We start from the raw sequence: 24,300 nt of genomic DNA, 5'->3' as shown, positions 1-24,300 counted from the left end.
CCTTGGGATCTGCTTTAGTCTCAGTTCCGGCTTGTCTCGTCTCACAAGAGCCTGGGGGCCCTTTTTGGACCATCCAGGGCTCCTTGCGCGGCTTTCATAGTTTTGGAGGGGGAATCCTTCCATTGCCATGGAGACGCGGGCCACGTTGTTTACTCAGAAGCTACGCTGCAGCTTTCCTCTAGCAACATGATAACAGACGAGCAAACAGTATCTTGCAGCTTGCATGCTATGTACATTATACGTATGCGCAATATGATGCCTATGTGAGCGCCTTCCCATATTTCATGGTTGTTGTTGTTGTTGTTGTTGTCATCCAGGCGGTGACGCACAAAAAAAGAAGCAATGAGAACGCTGCCATTCCTTCCGCTTAGCCAAAACAAAAAGCCCATGAAGCCTTAAGGCAAACAACACGACTTCGTTTCCTTGGTGAGGGATGCAGTGCAGTGTAGTGGGCGGATGAGATATTGACTCTTCCCAAGTGCCTCTTATTATATTATTAGTTCCTGTTATCCTTATTGCTGTTGCTTCAATATCACCAAGTCGTCGCCCCCCAATACTCACCGTCCCACTTAAATGGTTTAATAGCTGGCCAGAGCAACAACAAAGAAGAGCAATAGCTTCTTTTGCTGCAACTTCCTTTATTCCCGTTCTTTCTACAAACGAACGCCTGAGTCTAGGGTAGTAGCCTTTTTGAGCTTTAACCTCCTTTCCCTCCCTCTATCTCCTTCCTTAGTTAGAAAGGTTAGGGACAAAGCTTCACGAGGCAGGTCCCACGAGGCAGAGCTTGGCTGTGGTCTTGGATTTTTTTTATCTTTTTTGCCTCAATCCGAGTCGAACTTTCTGTGGCAGCGAGACTGCTTCTTGACCTTCTCGACTGTGCATTCTTTCTCCTTACTCATAACTGGTTTTATCCCATATTTTCTTATCCAACCATCCTATTTTTTCTTCTTCTTTGCTGCATTTTCTTACTCACTTATCGACTCCATCTACTACCACTACTGCTATCGTCACTATTAGCCTCGCCATAGCAACCGCCTTGCAAAGCTGTATGCTGCAACAAACACCATGGCCTATCAAATTTCATCGGGTGTTTTGCGGCCAGGCCCACCGTCACCTACAAAACAGCGGCTCAAGTCTTTCATCAACCGCCGCAGCGACTCAGAAATGGGCTCACCTGTACTGTCGCCCATGTCAATCCCTAGTGAAAACGCCTCGGCTCCGGCCTTGTCTCTGCCCATATTCTCGCAGTATTCTGTCGGCAGCCCCCTCGGCGAAATACACCACAACAATCAAAGCAACAATCGATCTCCCAATCGTTCGCCGACTCGGTCTATCGAAAAGGGCTATTTTAGCTCTGCGGCAAGCCCCAAGCCAAGCCCCAAGGGCAAGTCAAAAGAGCGAGGAAGGCAAGTCGATAGAGAGGCCGCTAGCGATGGTAAAAAAGGCCCTCTGGCTGCATTCACAGGTGTTGGCTTGAAAGAAAGCGCTTCTCGCTTCAAGAGCAGAGAGTCGTCGCCTGTTAAGGGCCACAAGAAAACTAAGTCGACCACTAACCTAGCCAATTTTCTGAGTCGGCCGAAGACGGCTAGAAAAGACGACGACAAAGGACCGAGAATCTACAAGGACAAGGAAAACAGAACACCTCCTTCTAGCATGGCCCCGAGCTCACAATCAACACCCATCTATCAACAGTTTTGCGCCGATCCTGCCCCCCTGGCCTCCCGCGGTGCCGATCCCCGAAGCAGCGGAAGCCCCTTGCCACAACCACCACAAGACAACGCTGATCAAGCAAAGCCCAGTCATTTCTCCAAAATGCCCTTCCGTGGTACTTTCACTCACGGCCGCGCTAAGAGCATGTCCGCGGGCTCCAGTATGCCCATGCATACGACCATAAAAAAACGAAGCACCGAGCTCGACATTGATCCCAAAGACATCGACAAACATCTTGAAGCGATGCTTGATCGGCGAAACATCCCCGAAAACCAGCGCTACAAAATGCGCAACCTCGCCGACACCATCAAAATGGAGTTTATCCGCCAGGACTGGGCGGAAATGGCAGCTGCTGCCAGTAAGCATGAGCAGCAATCAAAGACCATGGACGTCCATAAGAGACAAGGGTCTTCAGGCGATGTAGCTACAGACGGGGTTGCAGAGATACAGCCTGCAAAAACCAAGAGAAGCAGAGGTCGTAGTTTCACCTTGTCTCGAATCAATAAGACCGGAAAGAAGGGTGACAAGACGCTCTCATCATTGAGCCGACACCTGCGATCCAAGTCCAGCGAAACTCTTGCAGACGAGAAGCCCCTCGGCTCGTCCTTTGCGGATGCCAGTGACGGCGTATCCGGAAACAATGGAGGCGGAAATGGTACCGGCTTGTTGGCCAAGATTATGGGTACGGCACCTGCAGACTTTGTGTCATATCTGCGAAAGGTTACGAGGCCACAGGCTGTTGAAGTGGGCAAGTTACACAAGCTGAGGCTACTGCTAAGGAACGAGGCAGTGTCTTGGATTGAAGACTTCATTAGGCAGGGCGGCATGGAGGAGATGGTTGCTCTTTTGCATCGTATCATGGAGATTGAATGGCGGTAAGTAGATGCCAACTTGCGTGTATAAGGGGATAGATATGCTATGGCTTGGGGGGGCGGGGACGTCTATGGCTAACTGTCTTTCATAGTGATGAGCACGAAGATGCCCTGCTTCACGAAACCCTGCTATGCCTCAAGGCTCTTTCTACTACAGCCGTAGCACAGGTTTACATCCACTCGATTCGTGACGAGTTATTTCCGCGTCTACTACATTTGCTTTTTGATCCTGAGAAAAAGGGCCCTAGCGAATTCACCACACGGAATATTGTCACCTCCATTCTCTTCATGTACATCGAGTCTGGCGCCCCAAGCGATCGCATTTCTCGTGCTGCTAATGTTCTCATTCATCTCCGCGATCCAGAGCCGCCGGAGTCCGAACGGCCGGTTGGGTTTGTGCTGAGCATGCACCGCCCGCGGCCATATCGAGTGTGGAATAAAGAGGTCGTCAATGTCACAAAAGAGGTGTTTTGGATTTTTCTTCATCACCTCAACATTGTAGCTGTCCCCGAAAAGATGAATCTAGATCCCGAGGCATCCTCGCTGGCATCGGCCGATGAGGTTGGTTCTGCTCTGAAATACATGACTCGCCATTTCCCCGCGGAACGTCCGCCTGTGGCAGCAGCACCATACGTCGGTGGTGTAGAATGGGACGCCACTAACTACCTGGCATCACATGTGGACCTCCTCAACGCTATAATCGCGTGTACTCCGTCTCGCGACGACAGAAACCAGCTCCGTAGCGAGTTGCGAGTTTCAGGCTGGGAGCGATGCATGGGTGGCTCTTTGCGCCTGTGCAAGGAAAAGTTTTATCCTTCAGTGCATGAAGCCCTACGTACGTGGGTCTCGGCGGCGATGGAGGATGGCTGGGACGTTAAAGACGTGCGCTACGGGCCACCGCCTGAGAGTCGCAGCCGCAGTGTGTCGCCGTCCAAATCCAAGGTATCGCCCATGACTCCTGCACCACTGAACCTACCTGGAAACCCTGGCGGCGGCGGCGGCGTCATTCAGGCTAAAGTAGCGGCAGAAGCAGCTCCACGGCTTGAACTCCCCGTGCCTAAGATGTTATCTGATAGTGACAGCGAAACATCTTCGATGCGGGGGCGCAATGCTGTGCCACCAGCAGACTACCGGGCGGATGATTCCTGGCTGCGCTAGAAACGCGCTCTGGGCCTCGTATGGGATTGAGTATGGGGGGGGGGGGGGGTTTGAAGAGATGGACCTTTGCTACTATGGCATGGCATAAAGCTTGTTAATGGCTAGTGGATTACTAGGAGGTTTTGTTTCCTTTCGTGCAGTTGGTTACTAGTTTGTTGTTCGGGATGTGTAGAAGAGACAAAGGCGGGATACAACAAGCCAGGAGAAGCATCACTATGGCAGCAGAAGCTGCGTCCACGTCTCTTGTCTGCCTAAGAACCTGTTTGCCTGTGGCATGAAACCACGAAATACATTCCCCGTTTATATAGCTCTTATCAAGCCTTGCCCCGATGTTTCTTAAAAGCCTCCTGAACCGATGTACCTCTCTGAACCTCCAATTTGACACGGTCATCCGCCTCGACTAATCCAGGCAGCAATTCAGCAACTTGCGAGACCAGTTCCTGTGGCACACATACCACACCGTTATTGCTGTCGCTGAAAATGATGTCACCAGGCCGGACAACAGTCCCATCGATATCCAAGGGCACTTGCACGGCGTGAGGAGACGAGGAGGCACCAGCGCCAACCGTTGAAAGACCCTTGGACCAGATCTATTATCCGCCTTTGGTTAGCCACTTTCGATTGCCCGTTAGACGCACACAGGCTTACAACTTACCGGCATCCCAGTATCTCGCAGCTCGCCCACATCTCTAACCCGACCATCAACCACAACGCCCCGAGCCTTGAGCTGCTTCATGCGCAGCGCCATGATTCCGCCCAGCACCGCATTTGTCTGGCCCTGAGGCTGCTGGATCACGACGAAGGTGTCGGGCACTGCTAGATCCGCCCAGTGGCTGCCCTTGGGGATATTTGCCTGGGGGGCAGACGGTGGTGGTGTTGCACCCTTAGGGACAAATAGGACAGTCGAAGCGGGTGCAGCAAACGCCTCTTGCTTGGTGGGGCGCTGGCCACGCAGGGATATGTCTGGAAGCACACCACCGCTGGTCACATTAAGGCGAAGAAGAGCATCAGAAATATCGCAGGCGTTATACTGCAGCAGGGTTGAAATATCCATGGCAGGGGAACGGGGGTGCGCAGGGGCGGTGGATAACAGTCTAGAGCTCTTCACAAAAAGGGATTGAATAGCCGCGTGAAACTGCTTATTCATGTTGTACTATATTATGATTCATATCAATCCGGGGAAAGACCGACTGTGATACTTTTTGTGTTTACTCAAGGCTGGCTTGCTGGCTGGCTTGCTGGCTGGCTGGCTGGCTGGCTGACTGGCTGACTAGTGGTATTATTTACATAAGCCATTCCAGCCAATCGGCGACCGGATAAGCGGATGTTAGTCTCCGGCTGGCTAGCCAATCAGAGTGCCCAATCACATGCTTTATTTGCATTTGGTAGACTACGCTACTAGTGTGACATGATAGTTAGCTGCTGATTGGGGGCTCTTTCAAGAGGTCTAGCAATGCACTACGTATTGTTTATTCTTGCTAAACGAACATACAATACACATGCACATCCTTATCATCACAATCTTGTACCGATACTCCCCAGCCAGTAATATTAGACAGGGCATCCGCTGCAGACAACCATTATTGTCCCCCATCTCTTAGTATTTCCCGTCCATTCCCGCCTCCCTTCATTGCATTAGCCTTTCCCTTGTTTAGCCACGCTAGGCGCTCTACATGCTGTGTGCTTGGTTGAGGCTATCCATCTTAACTACTACGACAAGCCTGCGATACTGGAGGCTCTCCCTACTGTTCAGTTGCCAGTGCGGAATATACTCGCGGATCTTCGTCATACTGGTGTTATTGAGAAGCGTCTTGCTATGGGCACCCCAGTTTCGTCTGGATAACCTGCGATCCCGGGGCCGAGAGGTGGAGGGCGGTGAGGATGCCTGCATGATGGACCATGTGCCGAAGTGGGAAAGGAGGTAAAAACACAGCATCCTATGCAGAATGTCTTTGGCAGTGTTTTTTCCCAGTAGCAATCCATCTACCACGACAAGAGACACATGAAGAGATATGCAAAGGAAACACGTAGGAAGCGCTGCCCGCTGGTATGGACAGAAGTACACGTAAGCCTCGATGGAAGCTAGCCAAGAGCAATGATCTTGCCTCCTTTCTTATTGCATACAGCCATAAAGATGCCGAAAAAAAACAAGCAGATCTCCACGATACTGACATACTAGCCAAAAAGGACTAAAAAAGAACATGATTCAAGCTTGTGCAGATTGCTGTACCGTGAAGATTTCTCAGAAGCAGCGAAGCCGAGACGCAACGCCCCAGACCGTTCGGTCGCCTCGCTTTGGGCTACCAGTGACGAGACCTGCTAAAGCCGCCTGTCTGATAAGATGGCGGGAAAACGGGGAGGGGGGGGGTGCTGTATTGCTAGGGGATAGCATCAGGTAGGCGTAAAGTAAGACATATATACAGCAAGATGGGGGAAAGCGATTACATTACACTAGCCCATAGGTTGCGAAATACAGCCGTTACTAACATACGCACGCACACATACACATGTCCCTCATGTCATGGGTGTGTCTATACATGTGCAAACCTACAGGGATTGTGTATAGTAATACCTCAGACATGTTAGCGCGGCAGGCAACTTGCCCTGACCAGCAGTTCGGGCACATATGGGAGAAAAAAGCCCGTGTCCGTGTTTGTCCCGTGTACCATGCATCAGGCGGTAGTAGAAGTATATGCATCGTGAGGAATCAAGTATAATACTAGCTAAACCCGTTGAGAATCTACTGATAATACTTTGATCCTTTGTTTAAACATCCTCGCTCTTTACTACCCTAACCCTCCCTATAAATCAGATTCGCAGCATTCGCTGGAAACACCCACGTATCACCATTTTGCATAGGCCATGGCCATACATACTAGCCCTTACTTTGCCTGTAGATCTTATCGTGTCAGCATCTCGCTATCTTATCCCAAGACCAGACGTGTTCTACATGTCAGAGGACGCCGGCCGTCGAAAGCGGGCGGTGATTTGGGGCTGCATCAAGCAGTCCATTTCTGATATCGCCCAGCTAAGAACAACCTATAAAGCTGAGCCATATAGAAACATGCATGGACGAGGGCCGCATTTGGGCAAGATACGACTACCTAGTAAATGGCATACATGCAAGTGTGGAGAAGGACACATGAATGTATGAGGGGTGAGAGTGTCTGTCATTGTAGAGCTACATGTGACAACATGAGGCGATGTTTAGGCTATATTTTCATACAGACTATGGGGAAAGACGGCAGGGACAAATACAAGCGTACGCCGTTGGACGAGCCAGCCTATGGTGTGTGTATGCATAGACACTGGACTGAGTTGGGCCAGACCGCTTGAAAGACGGACTCACCGAATTTGGTGATTGACTTGCATACTGTGGGATACGTATCATTCATGTACCTATACAAAGCCCAAAAGCCATGATGGTATCTGAGTGGTTGGAGTAGTATGGCGTGCTTGAAATATTTACTGGCCAAGATTTACCCCAAGACGGAAATTATGCAGTCCATAATCATGGCCACAGCCCCTCCCCCTTTCGATCACCCCCTTATCGCAAAGTCACACGCCTTACAAGACCGGGAAAGATTAGAGTGAGGCAGGAGAGGCATGTTATGGACACCCTTCTGTTTGCGCATGCAAGTGGGCATTCCCGTTTGCTGGCATAGATGGCAGTCTTTTGGATCCGCTGGTTGGTGCGGAAGGAGGGAGTCGTATGACCTCTCGCTGGTGTTAGGGAGCTGGGGAGGGGGGAGGATAGCAACTGCCAACCGAAATGCAGTATAGCTATAGGCTGTGTGTTGGCATAGGCGTTAAAAAATGCGTGCACGCGACAGATAGGCTCTGCTAGGTTTGTAGCCTAGGCTTTTCGAGATGAGATTGAACACAAGCACGTCTTTTCCGAGCTGCAAGTTGTAACACTTGTGTGTCCCGTGAGGCGTAGTATAGAGAGATAGCAACACAATGCTTTCAGAATGAAGCAGCACTGGGCTAGGACAGAAAGGAAAGCATTGCTCTCAAGTTTCACAGCAAAACTGTATCTGATGCTGTGTCTCTGACTAGACTTCTACTTCTCCAGGGGTTGTGTAACATGCCGACACCCACGCGACATAGGAAAAAGACTGCTGTTCAAGAGCCGGCCATTTGTGCCTTTGTGTGCTGTCTGGGGTTGGAAAAGGCATAGGGCCCTCTTCTTCAAGCACATGTGGACAGCGAGGAGGCGAGCGGGTAGAAAGGGAAAAGCAGGAGGGAGACAAGATGGAGATGCCGAAGCCAGAAGTCAAAGACCAAAATAAGCCTCGCTCCGAGGGAAGCGTGCTCATCAAAGAAGCGGGGTTCCTCTTTTTTTTTTCCTCCTTTTTTTCTTGCTTGCTGAGTTGGCCTTGTTTGGTGAGCTTCTCGAGACTCAAGACAACAATACGAGGGCTTGTGTCTTCCTTTCTCCTCCCTTATGCTGCATGACTTGCGAGTTCCGAGGCTCCGGCATGGGACGTGGAGTCCAGCGCCTGCATGAGAAACCGGCTGGATGTCTCATTTCCCATAGTCTTTTCCTGCCACACTCGAGTCCTCCACGCGGCCCCGTATTTGCGCCTTGCCAGCCAAACTTGCATTCTTGTCCTTTTCTCCTGCCCTGAAAGCGAGACGCCCAAGAGCGAAGGCCGGACATGCTAGGCCCAGGCTGTGATTTCATGTTCTCATAGCCAGCCCTCACGCAGCACCCACGTCTTCTAACACTGCTCATCCTTGTATCGTGCATTCCTTCCCTCCTCCTCAACTTCTTCCTGCCGTTCTGGCCTCTAGGAAGCCGTTCCAGAGCCAAAGTACTCCACATAAATGCTTGGACAGAGGCCGAACAGATGGGGTGTCCAGGAGGAAAACTTTGCACTGCCAATTTTCCGAGGAGGGGATGGTAGGATGATGAAGCAGACAGATAGGCAGGCAGGCAGGCAGGCAGGCAGGCAGGCAGGCAGGCAGGCAGGCAGGCAAGACAAGGCGAGGAGGGGGGAAAGGCATTGCTGCTGATCTGTTACGCAAAAGGGACTCGTCTATAAAGTGGCAAGAAATAGGAATAAAAGGTCATTCGTCTCGTCTCGTCTCGTCTCGTCCCTATCGATATGGGGAAAAATTGAAGGCGCAAACAGATTGGGATTCTCCAGGGAACTTCCTGTTGTTGATTCTAAAGGCTGAGTTAAGTGGTCCTTCACTGACACATGCAGATGAGGTACCCAGCTGACTTGACTGCAATTCTCTCATAGCAGCCAACACGCAGGTAAACGAGAACATGTAACCAACTACGTCTCGCCCATTCACCCCATCGGCACGACGTCAAGTTAGAACTTGCCTCACCTCCAGCCTGCATGGCCATTTTGCCCGCCTATAGCACGGCTAGGCTAGCAGTAGCAGGGACTAGACCGTAACGTAGGAGCCTTGATCCTAGTGGTCTAGGTCATTTATCGCAAAACGCATCGCTCGATCCGTCGATAAGTAATAGGCGTCTAGCTAGCTAGGCAATCATTAATCCAGGTGTGTGTGAATAGAGGATCCCACTAGTCGTAGTCTTCCTCGGCTAGTCTTGGTCCCCGGCTTCTTCTTGCTATTGGCCGCTATGAGGGCCCTTCATATGCTGATACATGGCCTGCATGTCCAGCTCAAACAAAGACTTCTTGTATGGCGCTTATGGCATACACGCAAGAGCACTCGGAGATATCAGGACAGCACACTTCCTTCAAGCGGGTCAGGTGTCGTATTACATGGCAAAACAGGATATTAGAAACCGGTAGTAGTAGTTTGGCTAATGTAATGTGGTGCTGCAATGGTGTAGTGGCATTCACATAATTCAAACATGCTAGGTAAGGTGGATCCAGCTATCAGACAGATGCATACCGGCCAAGTAGCGATCCGATTGCAGCTCTGTTGCTGTATTGTTCCTTGTCTCACACACGTCAAGGATGGGGCCAGACATGTTGTTCTTGTTCTAAGGAGTGGCAGACGGTCTAGGCGTGTGATGCACGATGTGTACATGTGTGATGTGTAGGTATGTGCATGCATAGGTGTGCTTATGGAGGAGCGAAGTGAGAAAATAAAGAACAGAAAAAAAAAAAGAAAAAATAGCAAGTCTGTTTTTAACCCCCCTACCCCCACATGTGGCGCTTGCCACACCAAGGCAGCCAATAGTATCTCGAGCCTCACCAGCGCCACATAGTCCCTTGCTTGTGAGCAGCCTTGCCTCTTGTCTTCCCCGTCATCTTTCCTACCCTACCATAGAACATTCTACGAACGCTTCAGCCCAGCCCAGCCCAGAGCCAAACTCACGCACCCCTTGAAACTTCTTCATACCCCGCCAGAAAGTAACAAAACTTTACCACAACTTCGCTTTGCCCTGCTGCCTTGCTGCTCTACTCCTCTACTCCTCTACACATATTGTGCAATACAATACACTACTACACAGCACACAACACAGCACATAAACACCAATCCGGAAACTCGCATCTTGTTGATCTCCACAATACTGATCGTCGATAAGCTGGGAGAAGAAGCGGCTCCTGAGTCGTATTGACATAGCGTCGCATCAAGTGTAAAGTAAGTAAAGCCATTTCCTCTCTGGTCTAGAGCCCATTTGAGCCAATACGGTTTATCTGGGGGCTCTTCGTGATCTCGTGATCTTCATGCAAGGGACTGGCCGCCCATCTTCAACACAGAATACTGCCGTTTTGCACCATGCCGCTCGCCATTGGCTGCAGGCCTCCTTGAAATCAAGTCCTTCCATCTCGCACTTCCATCTGCTATCCCCTCATTTCTCCTCCATGTAGCCTGTGAAGTTCACGATAACGTCTCAGCTTATACCCAAGACCCCTCTGTTCGCTATTGTTGAGGCTCGACTTGGCTTAGCGCCAACAGAGGTCTACCTTCCATTGACCCCTCCTCTGGTTTCCCGATATCTCATCTAAACCTCCTAAACACTAAACAGGATCGTCGCTTTGCTGCCTCGGTCTTGCTCCTCTTGCAGGCCTGCTACCAACACATGGCCTACCCTTGCTAGTTTTGTGTTTATTTTCCGTTGTTGCTATACCTTTGCTGTGTATATACCGCGTCTCTGTCTATGCGCCTTCTCTCCTCTCCCTCCTCTCCCCTCTTCCCCTCTCCCCCTTCTCCCCTCCCCTCCCCTCCCCAATCTGCCCTCTGTCCCTCCCTTTCCCTCTTCGCCCCCCTCTCCCTCTTCAAGCTGTCGACGCCCCCTTCTTGCTGTCCATCTCCGCCCTCGCTGCTTGCCCATCAGAGCGTCCGCTGAGCTTGTGTGAAAGTAGCAAAAAAGAAAGAAAAACAAGAAAGAAAAAGAAAAAGAAAATACATGTCGTAAACGTTTTGTTTCCCGCTGGGTAATCATGCAGATTGACTTGCCCACTACCCGTCCTACCTAGACGCACACCCTGCTAATATTGATATGATAGCCATAACACCGTCTTCAATAGTCTAAGCAACGACGTGTGACGCTTCCCCTAAGCCTCGCTTGACATTGTATAGCAATCACAGGCAATATCACACGCATTTCCTCTCTCGCCACTTGCTAGTGTGTGTTAGCGTGTGTGTGTGTGCATACAAGGCACGCAACTTACACAGTATAGCGTCAGACAGCTAGTAGTAGCGTCTAGACAGCATCCCCGTCAGTCACAGGAACTCAAGTTGAGGCGCCGCAAAAATCTCGAGTTCGTTCGCAAGTAAAAAAAGAAAAAAATGTCGATAAAGTGAGTAACCAACATCGCCTATCCATACATATATACATATACGTACCGGCAATCCCCTCACTAAAACATTTGATTCCTCTTCTTCTTCCCCTTCCTCTCCCCTCCTTCCCCCATGCCTATCTCATCCCAGCCCATGCCATCCCCATCCAACGTCTTCCGGCTTCCTGTTTCCTGTCGGTGCACAAAACTGCTTTTTAACCTTGATCCGTCCGTCTTCTGCCTTGCTTTCTCTTGTGCCCTCGTCCCTGTCCCGCTCTTCTTCGATTCCTCTTCCCTAATCAACTTGACCCAAGCCTGGCCTTTAGTTTGTGTTTGATCTTTGTTCCGAAACCTTCTTGTCCTGTTTTTAGCCTTTTTTCTGCTTCTACCCTTTTTTTTTTATTTTTTTATTTTATACTTTATCTCTTACTCTGCCTCTTACTCGTTTTGCTCTTAAGCTTCTGATCTAGACATGATCTAAAGCCCTCTACCATTTTTTTCTTTTTTTTTCTCTCTCCTCCATCTGTTGCAATCTACTTTGAAAGCAAGGATCAGGCAAGCAAAAGTTTTAGCTTCGCATCTCTTTGTTGATACTTGACTCGCAACTCGCAACCCTCTCACCCCATCGTGGCCCCCATCATTTCTTCCTCTCCTTGCACCTTGGTCGTTGCTGGTCCTTTCATTTGCAAGCCAGCTGGGGTGACAGATAACAAAGGCAGACGCGTACTGTATCACTGAGATAGTGATTATCAGATTAGTGTTCTGCTATCCCAACAAAGCAATCGACAGCTAGACAAAGTCTTCCAAGAAAAAAAATATATATCTACTTTTCTTAAAAGACTGTTTGCGAGAATTAAGCTGTTGGCCCATAGACTCCATGGAGCTGATGTAGCCATATCACATTTTTAGCAAATCCTCACGCTGTACACTTGTCATAATTGGCCGAGCTTACTGCACTCGTTCCCTTCACAGCTTCGAACCCCTTCTCTATACCTCACAACTAACCCCCCCCCCCCCCCCCCGCCATTGTTCTTGCTCTTTGTTTCACATCTGCACTGCCCGCCATGACCGACCAATACCTCCAAGAGCAGCATGCATTCATGTCAAGGGCACCTAGAGAATCATCATCCTCACCTCCAAAAAGCTCCGATATTGACCAGAAACACAGTTGGGTCATGCTGTCGCAAGACAGGGACATTATTCGTCTACCACACGAACATATTCGGCTTGTCACAGGCCATCGCATTAGTCTGGAACTTGCGTCGCCCAAGTCGTTCCAAACTGAGTCCCAGCCGCCATTTTCAATCAAGAGCGACGATGGAACCGCCTACATCACTACACAGAGAGTAAGTTTGCCCCCATTGCGCATAAATAAGGTACCACGAGGAAAATCCCACGGAAATCCCTCTTGCATCATGTTATACATACAGCATTCATCCGCTGGAGAGCCGTCTTGTCCTTGTACTATGAGTCCTGCGCCTTTCCCGCTGGGGATACACAGACAGGGCAGGGCAGGGCCGGGACAATGGCGCCACAACAGAGGCTAGACCCAAATATCCGGGACGGTACTAATCAAAAGAACTGTAGTTGATATATATCCCTGCACGACCTACAGAGGCTTTCCAGTCCTTTACGGCGCCCATTCTGAATCTCGAAGATTCGCACATTTCATCACCCTGGTTTGGCTCATGGTACTGGACTGCCTCTGTTACTCCAGTCTCGCAGGGAGGCATACCCCCGGAACTGCCTCGGGTTGAGGTCAAACTCACTTTCAAGGATGGCGGCCATAATGAGTTTCTCACGCGCTTTGTTGAGATAAAAGAGCGACTGTCGCACATCAGAGAAATGGAGCGAGAAACTGGTCAGGTCATAGGAAGCATACCTGAGGAGCAGCTCCCAGCATACAGTCCACAAACACTGGGCGTACCTACGGGCGCTTCCAGCAATATGCCGTTGGTTAGCGGCCACTCACGTTCAGGGAGCACAGCAAGCCAAAACCGAAGTCCGAATGAGCCACCACCGGGCTACGAGGAAGCGCAAGCCCAGCAGGTGAGCATGCGACTAGAGGACCACATTCGTCACAATGCGGAACGGGAGTAGTCAGAGACCACAGCGAGGAGCTGCAGAGTTGTCGCTGCTGCTGTTATGTTGTTGTTATTGCTGTTGTTGCTATTGTTATTGCATTCTGATTTTCTTCTTGGACAGAACAGACGTAGGTATATAGATAAGTGGGATGTTGAGACCTAATTATATGTTGACTCTACAGACTGGTTAATAGCACACCAATTTCATATTGTTGAAACATCAACTACAGTGTACATGATTATTCTCCCAGATTGGACAATGAATTTTCTCTCGGCGCTAATCTTGAAACAAAACATCAGCCCAACATTTCGTCCCAGCAGCGAAGCTGTCAAAGCAACACAACTACTTCGTTAGGTCCAAGTTGGCCCGTCACATCCAACGAGCTTAGAAACGTGTGTTACAACACGGGCCGGGCTTCCAGAAGACGCCACAGAAGCTCCGTTAAAGAAAAAAAAAAAGCGCGATTAGGTCACAAGTCTGTTGACACAAAAATCTACCCATAGTCACGTGAAGCTTCTTTCCACTACCTACTCTTGCCCAGTTTTTTTTTCTTCTTAATCTAGCCAATAAGAAGCTAGAAAGTAAGCAGAGACACAGGCCTTGCTCTTAGGGGCTGTCAACTGCAAATTCAGAGGCTTTACAGCGCTGAAAGGCCTTTGTTCCCATTTTTTTTTCCCTCTGGTCTCAATTTTTTTGCGGTCCCTTTTTTTTTCAGGCCTCAGGCCGATAGCTCCCGAGATTTTTCCAGGCCAACCACAGGCTGACAGTTTGGCCCGTTTCGGGTCTTTCCCATACAAGTAGGTAAAAAAGTCACGAAAGAACAAGGCGGACCAACAGCGTAAAAAAAAGAGAAAAAAGCGCCCCTCCCTTCTACCAAAGTGAAATCATCACCAACATTTGACTTGTGAGCATTATCCACTCTTTCCTCCCCCACTAGAAAACCTTCTTTTTCCTTGGTACTAATTCTGCGACTTTGTTTTGTTCTTTGCAGCCTTTCTTTTTCTTCTCTAATTCAAAAAAAGAAAAACATTATCACAATGAGTGTCTGGGACATGATCACCGACCTGGTCGAGGCTGCGAAGCCTTGGTCTGAGGCCCACGCCGAGGCTCCGGAAGAGAACGTAAGCTAAAATCCAGTTTTCTTGTCGTCTTCATCGTCTGCGCTGGCCGGACCAAATGGAAATGCGTGGTGACAGCGCATTGTCGAAGCTAATTGGCCTTAGCCTGATGGCATGCTGGACAAGTGCTCCAGCTTGACTCCGATCCAAGGCGCACAAACTCCCTGTGCATTTGCCTTGGTCCGGCAGCCTACTGCATGGCAATGGCTAGCATTATCGCCCTGACCTTTTCCGTATCATGTAGCCTGCTTGCTAACCCCTCTACCAACCCTCCAGGACGAGCCTGTCGAGAGCCCCGCTGATGAGGGCGAGGATGAGGACGAGGACGAGGAAGAGGAGGACGAGGAAGAGGAGGAAGAGGAGGTCACCGACCCCATGCCCGCCATCATTGAGGGTACGTACCGCCATTATCTCAACATTCAAATTTATACATCCACACACACACACACACATACACACATTGCGACCAAGAGACCAAAAGACCAACCGGCGACTTTGCCTTTGCCACGAGACTTCGCGAATAATACAGCACCCAGTGGAGCCGGCGGCCAACCAAGACATCACTATTTTCAATTCCATTCAAAACTTCAAAATTACCCCATCTCGGCCGACACGACGACATTGCCCGTGTATTCTTGATTTATACACCAGTCCAGTCAAGATTACCATTCCGAAAAGCTCATTCGCCCCGCTCCCGCCACGGCCACCCCTCCCGGTTTCTAATTGGCATTTTACGTCTAGCCGTACTACACAAAAGCATTGTCAACTCCCTAACAAGCGCTACTGCGCTATCCATCCCTGAAAGAAACGGCATTGCCCTAGCAGAGCCACAATCCCCAAGACTATTGTACTAACTTGATTCCTCCCGTTGCTTATAGCTTGCGAGAACTCCGCTGCTTGCCACGGCCCCAAGCACCACTACGACGAGTGCGTTGCTCGTGTCACCGGTCAGATTGAGGCTGACGGCGCTGCCAAGGAAGACTGCGTTGAAGAGTGTTAGTACCAGCCCGATATATTCTCACTCCCAAGAGCAGCGACATTACTGTGCGCAGAGTTGGCGAAGAACTGAGTGCCCTTCGCATAGTGACAGTCTTCAAGATGGCATATTCTAGCCGTCCGATAGCCTGACTCTATGCTTTGCGTCCGGTTCTCAACCTTCTCTACTACACTTTCACTGGTGCTATCTCTACTGCGTTTGCATACTAATTCGTGCTTTAGTTTTCCACCTGGCTCACTGCGCCAACGAGTGCATGGCCCCTAAGCTGTGGGCCAAGCTCAAGTAAATTTGCTCTCTGGTCGCCCGTGTCCGAGAAAGAGCACACCATGTCGCCATGATGGCTATTCTCTCTTCAAACGCCGACAACTTGGGGGGCGGGAGGGTGTTGCCGAGCGAGGAGTAACATGGCAGGGCGTTTCCAACTCAGAAGTTTTTGGACGCAGTCTGCCCTCTCCTTCTCCCCCCTCTCTTCCCTATTTCTTGTGTGTCTCTGGCGTTGGTGTAATGTATTCATATATTTTGGTAGAGAAGCTAGAGAGATGTTTTTTTGTCCCTTTTTCTCACGGCTTGCACATCTGTTTTTGCATGTTCTTCTCTTCTAAAGCCCCCTCACTGTCCCCCCAAAAAGATCGCCATCTGCATCTCCGTTGTTTAAGTAGATGTATAAATCAAGGAAATTTTATATGACAGGAGTTGAAGAAACAAATCTGATCAAGTTGTGGCGTACTACGTGCCCGTGAAGCTCTAGAATGGACGGGACATATTTGTCTAGTGTAGTCGGTTGTATTCTACATGCAGAGGCTAGGCATGGTTCTATAGATAGATACGCCCACCCCATTCCAGCCAAAAAGAAGGGCAGTGATCGAGTATGGAAAGAATATATTTCGTTGGCCGATCCAGCAATAATTTTCTTTCTATTATATGACAGCCCTACAGAAGTCGAGTGGCACGAAGAAACAAAGGGTGAATAGATGGAACAAAAAAGCAAACTGACATACAACACTGGGGATTCCCACGTGGTCACCCACCGTAGTACTGATCCAGCGCTTTGTAGGTTAACTAGGGGAGAGCGGACGGGATCCCGTGCTTTCTACAAGCTATGGTCGTATGTGCGTTGATCGTGGCTTTCGTCAGTGTATTTATTCCCTTCTCAACCTACCATCCCCGGGTAGGATGCGAGCATACACAACGACAATGGGTGGTACTATGGACAAGGCAAAGGCAATGCTCCCTTTCCCGATGAGAGATGCCGACCAACTCCTGCCGCCAGCCCACTCGCAGAGAAACTGAGCAAGACCTCGAGCAGTACCACTCAAAGTTCAACCATGAAGACGCCAAGACAAAGTGCCAAGTGCCAAACTGTGGCAAACCGAAGGACTTTGGCCACCTATAGGAATGCATGGGTAGCGCTACAAGACTGGCAGGAAGGTTCGTGAAGAAACTCCTCAGAGAAGATAGGTCCTGCAAGTCCCTAGCGGGCAAATTGGACCCTAAATGGAGGGCGTGTCGGGTAACACACAAGAGGAGACGGGCCGGCACGGAGAGAGGTGGGGCGGTCAGGTTTTGCTTGGAAGTCACGCAGAGGATACATGTTTTGTTCTTTCTCTTCTCTTTTCTTTTTCTTTCCTTTTTCTTCTTTTTTCCTTTTGTTTATGACGGCTACAGGAGAAAGGCGAGTAGCAAGCTTGCTTAGGAGCATATGTGCTTCTCTCGCCCAAAATCTGTAGTCAGCCTTGCAGAGGGTCAATTCTGTCCGGTAACCAATCTGGCGTCGTTTGATCTTGGTGATTCCAATAGACGTCAAATAGATCAATCTATTCAAATCAAATCAAACTATCCCAACACTTGATCTTCAAGACAAGAAGCTGCACAATACATGCTAGGCAAGCTCGAGTGGCTCACGCAGCGGCGGCGTGGTAGAACCCAGATAGCCAGTATATCAGGCTGACAATTAACTGCGACAGGCTACTTTTAGGGAGATGCCCGGTGTTAAATTACTCTTCTAGTTGGATCTTCTTGGCCGCTTCACCTCCTTCTTTCCTTCAAGTTTGTTCTATGGCTGCAGGGCGGATGCAAAGAACGAGCCTACTTAGCATCGGGTACCCCTTTATTGTCGACATCCTATACCCAAACAGCCTTGGAGAGCATAGCTCCATCCCATGATTAAGCCAGCGCCGGGTGTTCTTGACAGTTCCAGTAGATGTTGGTTGCACTTAGAACCAAGCTCAAGGGTCTGGAAGAGATTGATTTAGTGGAACTACAAATTATAACAACGGAAGTTTGTATCAAAGACCTGCGTAGTATGGTCGCAAGGGCTTACAGCCCACTAATAGATTTTCTCGAGGTAGAATCTACTCAAGACTCTAATATATCGCCTATCGTATTAAGTCTCCAGGTAGGACAGACGGCCCTCACGTATCATTCCGTAGTGAGCATTTTCGTGTATTTTTAATACGAATGCACAGCTTTCATTGCTTCTGTTTCTTAGAGACAGCCAAGTGTTTTTGCAATGGGTATCCCAGTCGGATATGAGTTAGTCGTGCTCTCTATAGAAAAATATAGGTAGCGTTGATGTTCCATCGCCAGTGCAAATATTGCGTGTTAGAGAACAAGCTACTTTGTGTAACGTGCAATGTGACCTAACATGAAATGCATGTTCAGTTTGATAACCACGTAAGCAAACGTTAAATGTGCTATATTAACAGTAAATAAACGAATAATAGGACGTACCGAGGGGTTCTCAGTTGCTTTGCTTGAACAAAAATATTAGAATGTGTAGTGCTTTCCCTATCCTAACTACATTAAAGTGAGAAGAAAACGTGGGAGTTCTGATAGAGCTGAGTGAGGTTTGCTAAGCTCATTGGACTAGGGAAGCCGAAGCTCTACCGCTGCCCGAGGCATATTGAACAGGCACCCAGCTTCGCATCCTGCCTTCCGTGAGTTTTCGTCTGTGTCAAGGAAAATTAGTCAATGTAATCGAGGCCGGAACAGTGCGTAACTAGGGTCTGAATGCCGAGACGTCTCAGAGGCAACATATACAGAGAACAAGGCGGTCGTGTAGCTAGCTAACCAACACCTTTTTTCAAGGCAACTTAACCTGATGCCAGCGTTTGTGAATGCAAATCTAGCTTTTCTAGGTCCGTTTGCAACTCAAATACTAGAGTTTCAAGTCTGTACCCGAAAACGTTAAGGCGGTAAGTCCGCCCCTCCAAACGGATGATCTACAGATCAATACCGAGGTCAAGATCAAACAGTCAGCAGCCCACTACCAGGTAGCCAGTACTAGCTTTACGGCTTTTTCAAAGAGTTAGTTGCATCACTGGGAGCAGTTATCATAGAGCTAGAGGCCCCATTTGGATCAGTGTCTAGCATACCAAACTTGGCCTTGCCATTTTTCTCAAACAGCAGACCTAACCTCAGTTCAAAGCGGCTTGGCGGAAGCTAGTGCAAATAGAAATTCATCTGTAAGTTTGCCGATGTGTTTTGGCGGCACCATATACATCCACATCGCCGTATGTGTTGCAGCCGTTTTCAAGGCCAACTAAGCCGGTCGTATTGAGTGGTTTCATCATCGTTTTGCCATCCACTCTGAATGCTCTAAATCAACATACGATCGAGGGGGTATTCGTCGACAATTGCGATTTGCTCGTTTGAGAATTCCATTTTGAATAAACGATGGTGAAAGCATTTATAGCTTGACGAGAATGGCTATAACAGAAGTAGCTTGTTGACGGAATGATTTGTTTGTTCATCGCTTGAAAACTAGCTGGTAACTTGCTTGGGGAAAAAGCATCGATATTTGAAAATCAAAAAAGATAGTCTAGGAGTCAAATCTTGCCGAGCGATCATGTGACCGGCTGACTGATCACGATAGTTCAACCAGAAAGGAAAGAGCGGTCAAATTTTACAGGGAGGTATATGCGAACGGCCAATATCCTTTCCCATTTCCTAGCTACCATTACTTTTCCTTGTTAGATTGGGTTGTACTACCAGCTCACGCTTGATGAGCATTGCTGCATCAGCCATACATCAAAGATCAGAGTACTGCTTTCATCAACACCTGTCCCGTCTTCGTGAGTGACATGTCATCTCTAGCTATACCTGCTCACGTGGCTTATTGAATCGTTAGCTAGCGTTAATCTGCAATTTCAGCTCAGAATCCCGAACCCGCGCCGTTCCAAATACAATTTCCGATAATTCTATACCTGGCCCACGCTCTAGCACGATGCGTTGTTGAGTCTATATCGTCGCAGTATCGATGTGCACCCGCCAGCAGAAGAATCTTAACCAGAAATAAAGCTTCGGGGAAAGCTAGGGACAAAGCCAGGACTGAAGCTAATGCTTTGAAGACAGCTTGGCTAGGACCAGGCGGCTAGCTAGCTTTCCCGAGGTGCATCCCCATTCTCACCCCATGCTAAGGGACTGCCATATCTAAAATAGAGTCAACAAGCCGTGTAGCCAGGAGCTCCTCACTGTATTCTTGAACATCCACCAAGCTATTCAGCCAGTCAAAAACAGGTCTCTCTGGTAGAGTAAAGACACACACATTTAGTAGGGCCCATCAAGGGGGGAAGCAAAAATACTGGCTCCTTTCTTGTCATTACCCGATACTTCTAGACCAAGGTTGGCACTTTTTGCCTGCAAAGTGCCATGATGTCAGTTTGGAGACTATGCTCCCTGCAAATACGACTATCCGAGGGCTAAGTGCGAAGGCTTGGCTATTTTTCACGGTTAGCTCGGGCTCGTGGGCAATACAATCGCGAAATATTGTATCAACCGAGCTGAAAACTACAACTTTGATGAGACTGACTTCGTTATGAATGTAACTTTAAGTAATGCTTGCCATGGGGCAGGAGAGCGTGAAAAGGGAGACCCAGCACAGCCTTGAGATTGGGGGCAGGTTGCAGTTATCCATATAGCCAAAGCCGGAGGCTGGTCGATCGCGCGATTTATTGTAATTGCGGGCCAATATCACCACGCCGCATGTGCAGCCTTATCCGTCTCGTTTATTTCATCATTTCTATGTCTTGTGCTTTAGACTGCTCAAGCAGAGGTATAGCTGAAAAACCGAGCATATAGCCCAGTACACTCGATCCCCCATATTTCAAGGGCTCAGCTCTTCTCGGCCTATTATGCTGTCTACGAAGCCACCAAGATGAGAAGCAGTCTTGGAGAGATGTTAGTTAAGCAGCTTTGCTTGTTCCCTTCAGCCTAGAAAGCATCGTATCGTAGCTTTATGTGCACCTACATCTAGAGAAGAGGCTAGCCTCCTTAGCCCTTAAATCTCTAAGACGCCCAAGACAGTGTGCTGCTTCATGAAGTGATGCCGACATACAAAGCGGCACGGGGCCTTTTGCTACATTGGCTTGCGCGCCTCGGGTCGAACATGCCATGCACGATGATTATATGGTGAGCATCCCTTTTTTGAGGGCAGCCAACAAACCATTCTTGCCGATAGCGATAGCAGCCATATTAAGCAGTCCATAACCTCTTGTTATTAACCCATGTGTCTGCCACAAGGTCACGACCTTTCCTTCATATTAGATTAGACAGCATACCACAGAAGGTATTTCCGGTACAAAACACAAAAGACGATCGGTTTATTCACGCTACTACCTATATTGCCATAAAAGAACAAAGAAAGCCGCGTGTTGTTACAGCTTTCCCGCGATTGCAATATCGAAGCTGTTTATGATAGATCTATAAGCCTCATTCGGATCAGTGTCTGGAGTAATCAACCCCTCGTCAATTTCCCCAAAAAAACACGATCTCAGCTTCCGGCAAAGCGGTTTGACAAAATACAGGCATTCTGGAAACTGTTCTAAAATCATCTCAAAGTCAAGACTTGAATCCATAATATCGGCCTTGGATTTTGAAATTGCTTTCCAAGACGAACCCGACCAGGAGTCTAGCTTTTTTTTTATCCATGCCAGTCTCTTTTCTTGCGCAAAGCACAGGCTCTTCCTTGAATCAATCACGCACAACCAAATCAGCACGTATAAAAACGACTCCAGGTCATGCCGATAGGTGTGTTTGTGGCCTTTAAGAACACCAATTGCCATAAATTGAGTTGTCCCAGTCCGGCGCCGCGCTTCCCTTGAGCCCTCATCCATGATCTTGGCCATATCAAGGTCAATCAACATGCCCTTAAAGCCATGTTCTTTCTCTGGGTCAACTATGATGATGTTGTTTGTTGAAATGTCTCGGTGCAGAATGCCACCAACGCTGTAGAGAGACTGATGTGCTTTGATGGCATCTCTCAATGACTCCAGCATTTCCTTCGGTGTCTCGAAGTCACTAATAACACGGCCACTTGGCGAGACGACTAGACAACAAAGGATTTTGTTTTGCCAGAGCATCTCATCACAGGCATTTTCAAAGTCTGACTCGGACACTTCATCTGACTCTTGGCTGCTTGACCGACTAGATATGCTGCCGTTGGATCGCTCGCTCTTGGGACTATCATCAATCAGATAGGATTTAGGCCTTCGGCTGAGTCCCTCACTATCTTCCTTGGGAAATGGCGGATATTCGGATTCACACGGAAACCAGTATTTTTCTCGAAAGGACAGTCCCTTTCGCAGCTCAGCAATGCTGGTAACGTGATTAAATGCAACCATCCTCGCTACCCCTTCCACGCCCTTCTCTCCCGCCAGCCTCAGTCGATCAGACTCTAATGTTAATTCATCTGCCACCCATGAAAACTTTGCAATCTGAAAATCCGTGGTCTTGTAGCATGTAGTCCCGCGACAAACAATGGCATCCTCTGTCTGGAAAATGGGTCTCTGTAGCCCAATTTTCACCGACTCCGAAAGAATGCCCCTACAGTCGATGAAACGACACGCCCCCTGCCTTTGAATGAGCATGTCCAAGCCCGCTGTCTCACTTCCCATGGTAGCGTAGCCGGCAAAGGCACGAGCAAACTTCCGAGGCTCTCGATGAATGTCGAACCATCCAGAGCTATAACAGCCGGCCCGATCAAAGACCCAAAGCTCCATGATAGAGCCGATGAGAGTAAATGCATGAACAAATCGCCGTGTTGGCTGACTTCTGAAGACTGCCAGTACATATTGTGTAACTTGCAGCAGGGTGGCTTTAAACTTACCAGGACTGTATGTCGCCACATACTCCCCAACAACGATGACATCTTTCCACGACAATTTCGGATGCATTGGATCAAATGACGGCCGGAAGAAAATATCCATAAACCCACACTGCTCTTCAAACTTATCAGCCATTGTTGTGTAGAGTTGGTTGGATGCGACATTTTGAAAGCTCTCTTGGATCGATACAAGCCACCCCCAGAGCTGGTTCTCATTAGGCCTTTTATTTAGCTTCTTGTCGGGGCTCAGGCCAATAGGGAACTTGCGCCATTTCTTGCCGTCATGCTCTCCAAGAACAGCCTTCAAGACGGACACCTCCGTTTCGGTCGAGTGCGTAGTATTAAAAAACCTGTCTAGAAAGCCGCCCACATTTCGAAAGGTGCAATTCTTTATTTCAGGAAAGACTTTGCTTTCCAACAGTTTCTGGGACTTGACGTCGCTTTCCAGTTTACAGTCTGTTGGGGAAATGTGAAGTCGATTCGGACTAATATCGACAGCCTCGTCTTCCAATGTTGCCAGAAGTTTTGGTGGCTGGCGGTTGAATCGTTCTAGAAAGGCAAAGGCCTCCCTCCAGATTAAAACATCGGGACACTCGTTAGCAACGAGGTTGATAATACGGCCAAATTCACTGAGACATATCGAGCCCTTTAAAATGCGGGTAAAGAAAGGCGCCAATTGGGTATTTATCGATGAGTTGTTGTAGAATAAAAGAGATGAAGCACGGCAGCTCTGTAAAATTTGTAGAACTTCGTAGGTACAGTTTTGGTCAATTTTGGATGGAATGTTGGTCAGTGGATTGTTCCGACGGTCATAATATTCCGATTCCTGCAAAAGATCCCGAAATTCCTTGAGTGCTTTTGGATCCAGAGGGTATTGTCTGATGATGTCAGTTTGGTTTTCCAGAAAGTCCATTTTGATTTTGAATAAACGATAGTGACAGCGGGTGATGATGTACCGAAATGGTTACGGAAGATCTGTTTCGTTGATGGATTGATTGATTTGCTTTTTCTACGTGGCTTTTCCGGGGGAAAAAGTTTTTCACAATTGAAAATCCGAAAGATAGCCTGTCAAGTCATCATGTGACCTCTTGCTTGATCGCGATAGTTCCACAAGAAAGGAAACTGAAATTACACTATATGGGAAGGTACATGTGAATGACTAAGCATTCTTTCTTGGTAGAGCAGAAGAACGCCTGAGATTCCGCTCACGGGATAGTGTATAGCATGATCATGAGGGTTCTCCCAAACAATTCGTGAAAAAAGGTCAATCTTTGCCCACCTAATGCCGTTCGGAGACGACAGGTAGTACAAGCGACATCCTAGTTGTGCAATCCTGCTCGGCTAAGAGCATTATACTAATACAGCAATTCCAGCATGACAAGCCCCAAAGAGCCATATTAGATGCCCTAAAACGAGCATGTGTCTTGTCAAAATTCCTCGATATGTTTCTCAATGCAAGCTGCGGCAGCACTTGGACAAGGAGGTTGTGGAACGGCTCCTAGCTATCTGGCCGCAGGAGCCATCTTAGCTGCTTGGATAC

The 24,300-nt window shown here is 48.7% G+C and overlaps 5 protein-coding genes across 5 annotated transcripts; 3 read left to right on the top strand and 2 right to left on the bottom strand.

Annotated features, from left to right (window-relative positions):
• Positions 1–1,065: 1,065 nt before the first annotated feature.
• On the top strand, positions 1,066–3,740 carry HOO65_010698 (GTPase-binding protein rid1; the record flags this gene model as incomplete). The annotated part of the gene is made up of 2 exons (XM_071005433.1): positions 1,066–2,585; positions 2,675–3,740. The coding sequence occupies 2 exons, from the start codon at positions 1,066–1,068 to the stop codon at positions 3,738–3,740; spliced, it is 2,586 nt and encodes an 861-aa protein (XP_070862520.1).
• A 314-nt stretch (positions 3,741–4,054) lies between these two features.
• Positions 4,055–4,887, bottom strand: HOO65_010697 (DlpA domain-containing protein; the record flags this gene model as incomplete). Its single annotated transcript, XM_071006106.1, has 2 exons — positions 4,055–4,330; positions 4,396–4,887. The coding sequence occupies 2 exons, from the start codon at positions 4,885–4,887 to the stop codon at positions 4,055–4,057; spliced, it is 768 nt and encodes a 255-aa protein (XP_070862519.1).
• A 7,635-nt stretch (positions 4,888–12,522) lies between these two features.
• Positions 12,523–13,558, top strand: HOO65_010696 (UPF0664 stress-induced protein C29B12.11c; the record flags this gene model as incomplete). Its single annotated transcript, XM_071006017.1, has 2 exons — positions 12,523–12,804; positions 13,046–13,558. 2 exons carry the CDS (start codon positions 12,523–12,525, stop codon positions 13,556–13,558), a joined length of 795 nt encoding a protein of 264 aa, XP_070862518.1.
• A 1,022-nt stretch (positions 13,559–14,580) lies between these two features.
• On the top strand, positions 14,581–15,944 carry HOO65_010695 (Cytochrome b-c1 complex subunit 6; the record flags this gene model as incomplete). Its single annotated transcript, XM_071005846.1, has 4 exons — positions 14,581–14,664; positions 14,938–15,055; positions 15,540–15,656; positions 15,880–15,944. 4 exons carry the CDS (start codon positions 14,581–14,583, stop codon positions 15,942–15,944), a joined length of 384 nt encoding a protein of 127 aa, XP_070862517.1.
• A 5,368-nt stretch (positions 15,945–21,312) lies between these two features.
• On the bottom strand, positions 21,313–23,673 carry HOO65_010694 (serine/threonine-protein kinase Sgk2; the record flags this gene model as incomplete). The annotated part of the gene is made up of 3 exons (XM_071005501.1): positions 21,313–21,343; positions 21,641–22,715; positions 22,764–23,673. The coding sequence occupies 3 exons, from the start codon at positions 23,671–23,673 to the stop codon at positions 21,313–21,315; spliced, it is 2,016 nt and encodes a 671-aa protein (XP_070862516.1).
• Between the last annotated feature and the right edge of the window lie 627 nt (positions 23,674–24,300).

Source organism: Ceratocystis lukuohia (assembly GCF_044167205.1).
Source record: "Ceratocystis lukuohia strain C4212 chromosome Unknown Supercontig1_pilon, whole genome shotgun sequence".
In the NCBI taxonomy this organism is placed as follows: Eukaryota; Fungi; Ascomycota; class Sordariomycetes; order Microascales; family Ceratocystidaceae; genus Ceratocystis; species Ceratocystis lukuohia.
This window is presented reverse-complemented; position numbering and strand designations above follow the sequence as displayed.